Below are 10,907 nucleotides of genomic sequence, written 5' to 3' on the forward strand. Positions count from 1 at the left end.
TGGCTGTAGGTGCTCCCCTCAGTCACAGTGAGGCAGGAACGTGCTGCTTCCCAGGAAGCCAACAGACCTCACACAGAGAAGCATTTCTAGAGCAAAACTGTTTAATAAAATATCACTTCAACAAGCATTTACATACAATATATAAAACCACTTTAACAGCCTAATGTGTTTGAAATCTTCTCATAGTGTAACATGTCAGAAGTTGTTGAAACAAGACTGAAAGGAGCAGGAGTGGGGAGGGGAAGGGACACCTCATCTTGGCACTTGCACCAATGAAAACGCATCCCCACAGAGACTGACCCAGCATCAAACCTTCCAGTGTTGCCCCACGGCATCAAACAGTGCCAGCTGTGAGCCCAACACCAGCAGAGCAGAAAGATTTGCCACATCCTGATGTCCTTGTCCATTCTCTGCCTACATTCACATCAAACTCAGCATACATCTGTTGTTTCCCCTTTCAGCAGCATTTTAGCTCCCTCTCTGGGCCATTTCTCTCCTTAGCAGCAAACTGGGCCTTGAGCAGAACTCGGCCCACCTAGGGCTGGGCAGAAGCAGTGACTTACTTGAGCCTGAAAAACACCCCTAAGGTCTGTTAATGATTTGCTTTGAGCTTTGTTGTTGGAGACAGCTTTGTGGAGATCAGTGCATCTCAGAAGAAGTTGTGTTCTGCAGCCCACTCAGCCAAAGAGCAGCAGTGCTGTTGTCCTACAGGAACAAGAGATACCCTGCAAGACCAATGTATCTATTTATGCATGTTCACGTCTGCAGATCCTACAGAAAAACAAACCAAATCCCAAAAAAACCCACCACCATCTGTAGCTGCTAAACACCAATTTATGTAAGACCTATTTGCTGCATCCCATCACTCTTGCAGTCCAGGATGGCCTTTAGGAAGGCCATCGTTAAAGGATGTGAGCCCAGCTGCTCCTTCATTCTCCTTGGCCATGTATGGCGGGACAGGAGCAAAGACAGCAACTTCCATCTCCTGATTACCTGCAGCCTCTCTTCAGATCCTGAAGGTGAGGAAAACCTGAGCGTAATCAATGTGGTGCTATGTGGACACTTAATCAGCAGAGCTGAAGCAAAATTACCAACTGCAAGTGCTCATTCCAAAACCCTCTGGTGGAAGAACCCAGCATTTCAGCTCCACCAGCAGCTCTCAGGGGAAGATCCCCCTTCCAGCCATACTGAGAGCAGCAGATCACAAAGCCTTTGCACAGCATTGGAAATGGGGTGCAGCTGCTGAGCCAGGTGCTGCAAACCACCCACCCACGAGTGTCATTGTTTCCTACCATGTTTCCCACTGAAAGATGAGCTGACTTTCATATAAAATCCCACATTCTGGGCAAGAACTCCTACCTACACCTGCTGGAGGACATCACCACATTGTCAGACAAGTCTCTAAGCTTGCAGAACACCTCTGGGGGATGTTTGTTTGTACTGCACACAACTGCACTGAGTCAGACTGTCCAAAAACAGCTGAGCTCTGCACCTGGGCTGCCTCATCTCCTGCAGGAGAAGGGCTGCAGCTGATGGAATTAAGCAAACAGCTTTTCTTGTGGAAATGGCAAACACAAAGAAGGAAGGAACATAACTGAGGCAGAAATATGCAAATGAACCGCTCTCACAAGAGTGTGGTCTGATCTTCACAAGAGTTTTGTCATTTCAGTTGCTTGCAGAGACCAAGGAGAAGGAATCTGTGCTCTTCAGAGGCAAGTAAAGGACTGCACTCCAGATTTCACATCATCCTCCTTTCTCCAGTACAGCTGGCAACAGGGACCTGGACCAGTACAGTGTACCCTAAGCAGGGATGCATCTCCTGTCTGCAATCCTGTCCCACATGGTTACAGCTCAAGGAGCATCACCAATACCAACGTGACCAGAGAAGGTTGTGGTAGACATGGAAACCCCAGCCAGAGGCCCAGAGTGTTTTACAGTAAGTGGCACAGCTGAAATGCCCCCATCTGACACAGCCAGGCTGGGCCTGCTGGAAGCAGGAGAGAGCCTCAAAGGCTGAGCAGTCAGGTGGTTCTACAGCACAGAACTTGGTGACTTTCAGAACACATCATGAGGAAAGGGCCTGGAGAGTCAGCCTCAGTGCTCAGTTTCCATCAGCAGTGCCAGTGCTGCAATTTCAGTATGGGGAAGGATACCTGCAGAGACAAAGCCAAATGGCCATCTATGTGCAGTGAAACAGCAGGGGGAGGGCAGGAAAATCCATATTCCCCTGTCCTGGACACAGCTCAGGCTGTCCTTTGACATTTCTGCATCCACCCCAGGATAGTCAACCACATTTTGGATTCCACAGACCACCTCTGTGCAGAGGGAAGCAGAGGTGTTCCAGGTACCAGGGCAGGAATACTGAAAGCTAAACCGTGGTGAAGAGCTGACACATACAGAGTGGTGAAGAGTTTGACACATATACTGGCAGACAAAGGTACATGTAACAGTCCTGAGCACCTGGAAGAAGCACATTTAAGAGGTTCCTCTGCCACTACATTTTTATGAAGTTGAAACTCATCAGAATATTTGAGACTGGGCGTATTTGGTGGGAAATCATGATACACTGAGAGTTGTAAACTTCCAGACCAACCCCAGCACACTAACAGCCCAGACAGAAGAAAAAAGGTGGAAATCAGAAGCAGCGTTGTAAGAAATAAGGGCTGGAACCTGTGAGTCTGTTGGCAACATCCTTTGACTTCTAAGTGAGAGATAACAGCAGTAGGGGAGGGGAGGTTGGGCATGAAAGGAGAGTGCAGCTTCTAGGATGCCATTCCAAGCAGGAATCCTCCAGCAAACCCTCCAGTCAGGATAACGTTCTTCTTCAGAAATATGACCACCTAAGCAGGGGTGAAAAGAGACAACAGTGTTCAACAACATCAGGCCACCCATTGACCCTCCTGCTAAGAAGAAATCCCTCTCAGGCTGTTCTTCAGGCAAGTGATGCTCACAGAGATGCCACTGCTCAGATTTGGGAAAACTTCCTACCTAACGACCTCCCCTCCCTAACTGCACCAGCACACAGCCAGATCCTGCTCGGCCACGAGCAGCCAGCTCCTCCAGGAGAATGCTGTGGGAAACTATGTCTTCCTAAACTCTAGGCAGGCAACATCCACAGCTTTTGTCATCTCTCCCATTTTGCTGTCATGCAAGAATTCCCTCTTTGTATTTGCACAACTGAACATCCATAACAGCTCAAGAATCAATCCTGTTTTCTGCTGTCCCTCCAGCACATGGCCTGGGAGAGCTGTCTCACCTCGTCCACTCTGCTTTTCACTTCTGGAGGCATTTTATTACCACCGGTGTGAAATTTCAGCTGCTGCTTGGCTTTGTTCATGTCCCGTTGCACTAGGTTCCAGTCCACCTTGATGTATCCCGTGTGGTTTGCAATCTAGAGTTTTGAGGATTAGAAAAAAGTTCCTGAAGTCCTGCATGACCACAGCTAAACTCCTTGCTCACCCACCTGCCCTGACCACAGCCACCTCCCACTCACTGGTCCAGTGGGCACACCGGCTTAAAAATTGGACAGAACACCAACCCTGGAGCTGTGTCAAGTGTTCTGCAACATCTGTCTCCCACAGTAATGCCCCAGCTGCTGGGCACACACTGCAGCTCAGCCTGCTTCAGCCTCTCTTCCTCAGTGTAAAGCTGGCATCACCTCTCCCTCACAACTGCCATGGATATTACTGGGACTCTCTGCAGTTCTCCTGCTGCTGTGGGTGGACACAGCTATTAATAGCCCACTCCTCTCAAACTATTTTATCTGCTCAGGGTGATTCAGCTGTGGAACTCCCTCTGCCCAGAGCAAGCTTCTGATGTTCAGCAGAACAAGCAGAACCAGGAGAGTGAGGGAGAATGAGTCACACACAAGACCCTGTCTGCCCGAGGAGCAAACAGGTGAGAGCTGAACAAGGCCTGAGGGCTGCTCTACCTGCTCCAGGATGCACCAGATACATGAACACATCTGAGCAGCTTCCCTCAATGCCAGGGCTCTTGGAAACCAGCAGAAGTGGTAGAGGACAGAGAGAGCTCTCCTTTCTCTCCTCTTCCCCAGTGCTTTACAGTGAGCACCACCTGTGCTGGCTGACTCCTCGGGAAGCCAGGCTGGCAGGAAGCATGTCACAGGTATGGGTAAATCCTTCTTGACACGCAGGGCTGTTCCTGCAGGGACACTGTGCCACAGCCACAGGACTCAGTATGTTAGCCTGTCCTGCAGCAGCAGCATGGCTCACTGCAGCTGAAGGCTGCCTCATGCTCCCCTCAGGTGCCCCTGCAGTAAAAGCTCTCCTGTGCCTCTGGCCTAGCCTTTGGAAGCAGATCCTCAGTGGATGTGCACTGGCAATCCTGGGGTTTATGCACTCTGACCCTGCCCTGCTGGTGCATCCATGTGCCCTGGAGAACACCCACCTTTGACATTCACAGCCACACAAAGCCCCTGGCAGAGGGGGTGGGCTGATCCCACATGCCCCAACAGGCAGTGGTTCCTAGAGAGACCTTTGTCCCCAGCAGCACAGTCCTCAGAAAGCCTGGGCTGCTGTTCATACACACCTGAAGTAGGAAAAAGCCTCCTCCCACTGCTGTCGCTGCCAGCTTTCCAACTTTCTGGAAGATGAATCCAGTACACCTACAAACCAACCAGCATTCAGTCAGGAGAATGAAACACCACACACACACATTACACTTCCCACAGGCAGGGCTGCCTTTGGCAGCAGTTACTCGAGACTGGAGACAGCCTGACAAACAGCAGAAGAAACCCACGTGCAACCAGAGAGAACGATTTGCACCCAGACAAATTTGACACTTTACAGCTTTTCACTTTGTGCTGTCACATTCCAGCCTTTTTCAGTTTGATTCTTATCTCTTCAACCTCATCCTTCTCCTAAAAGAGTAACCAGAAACCTGTGATTTCATCAAAATCAACAAGTGATTTTATGTTTTGATGTTGTTTTTTTTTTTTTAACTGGTATCATCTCTGAGGGGAAATCAGGGAGCACATGTGCTGCTCCATGATAGAGCATGGGGAGCAAACCAGAAGCCTCTTTCTTACTTATTTAAAAAGTAAGCAGCAAGCAATTACTTACTTTACCTTTTTATTTCTCAGAAGAGAAAAATGATGGAACAAGCACACAGCAGTGATCTAAGGCTATACTGGTCTCCAAAATGGGTTACCTGCTTTCAATATGAAAAACATTCCTGCAGCCAGCACCACCCCGTTGCTCAGCCAAGGGCTGGTGTGTTGTGCCACCCAAACCACACTTTCCCTGGAACACGGTTTCCTTATGAGCATTGCAAAGAACACAGCAACCTGCCTTTACCCATTTCTGAATATGTGAATATTTCTGAAGGTGTGTTCATGTCTCTTGTATGAGAGAGGCAGCCAGGTCACACTTCTGTGAGAAGACAAAGCTCTGTCATACACTGTTAAATAATTACCCCGTTGCCAGGTGAAGATGAGTGGCGTGGCAAAGCAGTGATTACACAAAATTTTCAACTCAAACGACGCTGAGGGAATGAAGTTACAAATAGAGCCACATTCGGTCCCAGCTACAAATGACAGGAAACCCTGGGAACTGTGAGCCGAGGAGGTTTTTAATGCAGATGCCTGAAGCGCATCCACCTCCAGTGGAGAAGGCATCCTTGTTTGTCTGCTCTAATTCAACAGCACCGCCTTTTACCAGAAGTTAAAAATAATTACAGACTGGTGCAATTCTCTTCGCTTCAAGACAGTCTCAGTTCTTCAAGTTAGAGACAGCATTTAAGACGTCCCAGGGCTCAGCAGACCACGCCAGGGGACAGGAGGCCGAGCGGCCGCCCTCTCTGGATGTCTGCCACATGATCACCCAGCAGCTGTCAGTGTGACCCCAGGGACCCAGGCAGCGCCTGCCACGAGCAGCAAGGGCAGCCCGGGCCCACCTTACCATCCCGTGACCCCTCCGATCACCAGCTGCGTGGCCACGTTGTATTTCTCAGCGCTCGACCCCGAGCTGGGGGCGAACATCTTGCGCCACCAGGGCCGGTTCTTGGTGTACTCCGCCAGGTCCAGCACGTTGAATGTGTCGTCCTTCGCACCTGCAGGCACCTGGAGAGGCTCAGTGCGGGGAGGACCGTGCCACAGCCCCCTGCAGCTGCCCGGTGCCTCCCCAGGGGCACAGGAGCCCTGCCCAGACACGCAGCTCACCGGGACTGGCACTGCCCCCGGTCTCCGGGAATCCCCAGCTCCCTCAGCCCCCTCCCAGGGCCTCCGGGACACCGTGCCCGGGACCGCTCACTCCCTCGGGGACGCCCCTCGCAGAGTGGCCGGGGCTGGGGTCCCGTGCCCGGAGCCGCCCCCCCACCCGGGCCCTCAAGCGGGGCCAGGCCCCGCCGTCGCGCGGTGCAGAGGGAACGACACCGCGCTCTGCAGCGGGGAGGCCGAGCTGGGGGAGCCGGGGACCCGCTGCCAGGGGGAGAGGGGTGGGGGGACCCGCGCCCCGAGCCACCCCCGGCCATCCCCGCCCGGCCCGGCCCGGCCCGGCCCGGCCCACCTCCGCCCGGCACCGCCATGACGCCGCTGCGCTCCGCGCAGGCGCGGGCACGGCGCGCGCGTCAGCGGGAGCGCGCGTCACCGGGAGCGCGCGTCACCGGGAGCGCGCGTCACCGGGGTGAGGGGTGAGGGGAGAGGGAGGGGAAGCAAGGAGAGAGACAGGCGGGGACGGGGGCACAGGGGCGGGCACGGGGAGAGGGGCGCGGACGGACAGGTCGGGAGAAAGGCGCGGGAAGGAAGAAAGAGGGACGGGAGGGAAACGGGACCCGAGGGGAAAGGGGCGCGAGGGGAGGGACGGGAGCGCGCGTGGGTGCGGCGCGGGCGTGGCCGTGCGCGGGGGCGCGCCCGGGTCTCGGCCGTGTCCCGGCGGTGCCCCCGGTGCTCCCCTCTGCAGGGGCTCCGGTGCTGCAGCAGCATCGCCGCCCCGGAGCGGCTCCCCGGGGTCCCCGGGGTCCCCGGTGCTTCCGCCTGGGCGGGGCGGGTGTGCAGCAGCAGCGGCACTGCTCCAGCGGCATCCAGCGAGCGACACAGGGCTTCCTGAAGCCCATGGTGGTTTGCTTCCTCTGGCACGGGAGCTCTTGCTTGGCTGCGGGCTGTCGCAGGGCAGAAACGGCGCTTTTTGCCATTCGCTAAAAGGACCCCAGACCCGCCGGCACTCTGGGCAGCTGAGCAGCTTCCAGCACTGCTGCCGTGCGTTCTGCCAGCACACCCAGCTCAGGCCTGTTGTGCCTCTGCCCCGCCGCCCATTTGGGCAGCTTGGACGTGCTGCCTGGTAGGAACACATTTCACTGTTTCCCCTGAAATAATACGGCACCTCTGATTTCTGAGCCATTACTCACTTGAGCTGCCGTAGAACAAATGCCACCTACTTCCCAGCTGGGATTTCCAAAGATGGAAATCCTGAGACACAACACAACGAGTAAAAAAAAAAAAAAATAATTCTCATGGAGAGATGGTGACAGAGGAGACCTGTGGCAAGCACATTTCTCTCTCTCAAGATTTTTTATTAAGGTGCACAGAGAGAAATGAAAGAGAAAACAATTTCTATTTCTGCTCCTTGTTTTTCTCTTGTAAAATGTGTTTAGAAAATTGTTTACCCACAGTAAGCACTTAGTTAAATCGTGGTAGATTGTTTAGGCCTGACAGCCAATCGAATCCACCTGTGTCTAGACTCTAGAAAACAGAGTCACAAGTTGTGAGTTAGTTAAATATGATAGTTAGAAAAAGTAACATGTAATATTTAGTATCCTCTTTTATATAGCATATTAATGTATTATAACATAATTATAATAAAGCAATCATTCAACCTTCTAAAATAGAGTTAGACATCATCATTCTTCCCATTGAGTTCACCAACATCTACAACAGAGACCTGACCGTCATTTGGGGTTAGTGGAAAGCAGTGTGTGAGTGGGAGCAGGAGCGCAGGCGGCGTGGGACGGGTAGGGGAACAAACACTTCTAGGAACTAACAGCAGCACTCATCTGCACTGGTGAGGACATCCTGCTGGTAAACATCCCGGCACCTCGTTGGCCCTTGCACCTAGGTCAGGACGTGCTGGGAGCTGCAGCAATGTCCCACGCGTTTCCTGCACTGCTCTGATTAGGGGAACTGGCTGGAGCAGTGTGTGCGCGTTCGGACCAAAGTGACAGGACAGCACTTCCCCGGGCATGGCAGGAAAAGATGTGGCCGTGGAGGGGATGGCTGGAGGCAAGGTGGCCCCTAGAAATCCAATCTGAACACCAGCGTCAGGTGGCACTGGGGTCTCCTGCATGTCTGCTACATGAAAGGCTTCCGTCCCTGTGCAGCACATGTCCCTGGGTTTGTGTCCCTCGCCCTGAGCAAAGGGATGCCTTCATGCCCTGGAGCCAGGCAGGTCTCCTTTGGTACCTCCAGCTGTGGGCTCTCCTACACACATGATCCCAGGGGCATCTGCTGGCCTGGGCATCTGCACCATGGCCTCATCTTTCCTAGCACATGTGCACCTTCATCTGGTGCAGGTGCTCAGCTTCCTCCAGTGGGAAAGAAGGATCTGGGCTGACAAGGTGGAGGTGCTTCAGGGCTGGGGGCTCCTGTGTGGTGGGGTCAGGCACAGCCTGGTGCAGTGGGTGCAAGGACAGAGCCCAGCAGTAGCACCTCAGCAGCCCACAGCCGCTGCAGCTCCCTGCCAGGCGCCTTCCTGCTTTGGAGGCACAGGCACGGAACACCATTCCCCATCTCAAAGGCTTTCTCTCCCTCCTGGCACCACCACGGCCTTCCAGCTTCCATGGCCAAGCTTAGCCTGCCAGCCCATGGGAGCTTCCAGCGAGAGCTTCTGCTGCCTGACTCATCTCTGATGTGAGGAACAAGAGAGAAAGCAGAAATGCTCCACTGACCCACTCACTGCAGGGAAACCCAGCAGAGGAAAGCAGGCTTAGTTCTGGGACCTCCTCCACGGCAGTATTTCTACTCTGATGCTAGGGTAGGTCCGTGAGGGATGGATTCTCTGCATACTCAGGGGTGTTGATGGCATCAGCCCTGCTGCACTGCTGTTCCCTGGGGGTGCCTGTACCTGTGAGTTTGCCCATCCAAGAACTGCACAGCGCTGCAGCCCCTCTTTGCTCCCTCACTGCTGGGGTGCAGTAACCTGGAAGTGCTGATATGAGGGGCCCTGCCTGGTCCTCCAGACAGATCTGTGCCACGTGGCACAGGCGTTTTCCTGGTGCCAGGAACAGTGAGTGCCCTGTGCGTGGCTGCTGCTTCTGAGATACTCAGTGCTCCTGAGAAGCTGTCACAAATCACTTGTTCACACACACACACAAAAAAAAGAGAGAGAAGAGATTAGACACAGTTCAAATGATTCTGAGTATTTTTTGTCAGCTCCAGTCTGTTATTGTTCTGAGAACTGCACATTCAGGGAAACAACAAGCACATGTGTGAGTCCTTGGCTCTGGCAAAATATGTTCTCTGGGAGTCTCCATGGCAGGAGCCTGTCGTGGCTTTTCCATCACATTTGCACAGGAGGACAGTGCCCTTGGGGATGGGCAGATGAGCTCCAGGCAGGACTGGAATGCCAATGCCTCTCTGCAGCTTTCTCAGAGGCACAGCTGCTGCCTGGCCCAGCCATGGGTGACGCTGACAGTTTGCAGAGGCTCCCACATGGGTTTGCAGAGCCCTTGGAAGCTCCACAGCTCTTAATGGCACCCACTGGCTGGGACCATGCTTGCTCCTGCTGGGTCATGTGGGGTCCAGCTTGGCGTGCTGGGCCAGGGAGGAGCTGGGCTGCCTCTGGATGTCCAGTTGTCCTTGGCCTGATTTGCTGCACACTGGCTCTTGTGTGCCTGCACGAAGCCGCTGCTGCGTGCAGCCAAGGCCAGGATCTGGGCCCCCTCCCCAGGTTACTTCCAATTTTCACACCTGGATTCCCTTTCCCACTGCCTTGAGTATCTTTATAACATTTTCTTTCTGGCCTCCTTGGTTAGACCTTGTCTCTCAGGTTTACTCTTATTTCTCTGGTCCAGGAACCTGGAGCTGACTCCCAGTAGCTGAAAATGGTTAATTCAGCACTTGTCAGTGTCACAACCATTAATTTCTGACTGTGTCCAGGCTCCTGCCACTGCAGCCCCCAAGGGATGCTTTTCCTGACTGTTCTCTGTGATCTCTAGATGTTGTCATCCCACGGTGCCCAGAGCATCCCTGCCAGGGTTAGAGTCAAGAAGTTTCTGTGTTGCCCCATGCAGAACTCCAGCACCCAGAGCTGGAGACCCCTCCTGGCAGCTTATCCCAACCCTCCCACGTGCCCATCCCATGCTGCCGCCCCTCAGCTGCCCTCTTCATGGTCATGTTGTCTGCCTGGCAATGTTTTCCCCATCTGCTTGTTTCTGGAAGCCTCTCCAGATGAATCTCACAGCACCAGGAGATTCCCAGATGAGATGACTAAAAGAAAGTCACATCCATAGCAGGGGACACTGGTGCCTGAGGCACAGCCCAGATCTCCCATATCTCTCCCAGAAAACTCTCTTCCCTCCAGTATTGAGCACTCTTCTGCTTCACTGCAGTAGGGCAGGATGCAGAGCACCCTGGGGCATCCCCAAATGTGACACACCGCTTGCTTTGCCCCAAAATACCGGCTGGAAAAAAGTGAGCTGAGTTGTTGCTCACAAAGCAAAGGAGCCCCAGGCTAGTCATGGAGCCAACTGTGCGTGTACAAGCTGGAGAAAATGTTTCTCACTCACTCTTTGCCTCCCCAGGAGCAAGGTGGGTGGTGTGGGGGAATCAGTTTCTGCCCTTTGCTGAGGATTCGTGTCAGAGACCCCCAGAAGCCCATCCCTCCACCATCTCCCTGTTCCCTCTGCTTCCCAGTCACCAAGACCTGTCACACGGATGCTTCTGCACACCCTGGGAC

At 53.6% G+C, this 10,907-nt stretch overlaps 1 protein-coding gene across 2 annotated transcripts; it reads right to left on the reverse strand.

Moving 5' to 3' along the window:
* Positions 1-81: 81 nt before the first annotated feature.
* Positions 82-6,624, reverse strand: FUNDC2 (FUN14 domain containing 2). Of its 2 annotated transcripts, XR_008433372.1 has the most exons (6): positions 6,525-6,624; positions 5,919-6,069; positions 4,549-4,624; positions 3,257-3,391; positions 2,671-2,840; positions 82-2,153 (listed from the first exon to the last, which is right to left on the reverse strand). XR_008433372.1 is itself a non-coding variant. In XM_053955466.1 (5 exons), exons 1-5 carry the CDS (start codon positions 6,541-6,543, stop codon positions 2,763-2,765), a joined length of 459 nt encoding a protein of 152 aa, XP_053811441.1. In that variant the 5' UTR covers positions 6,544-6,624; the 3' UTR covers positions 82-2,762. The 2 variants fall into 2 exon arrangements, 1 of the variants encoding a protein (XP_053811441.1); XM_053955466.1 differs by having other exon boundaries at positions 82-2,840.
* Positions 6,625-10,907: the final 4,283 nt, after the last annotated feature.

The sequence above is a fragment of the Vidua chalybeata genome, chromosome 14 (genome assembly GCF_026979565.1).
Source record: "Vidua chalybeata isolate OUT-0048 chromosome 14, bVidCha1 merged haplotype, whole genome shotgun sequence".
Classification (NCBI taxonomy): domain Eukaryota; kingdom Metazoa; phylum Chordata; class Aves; order Passeriformes; family Viduidae; genus Vidua; species Vidua chalybeata.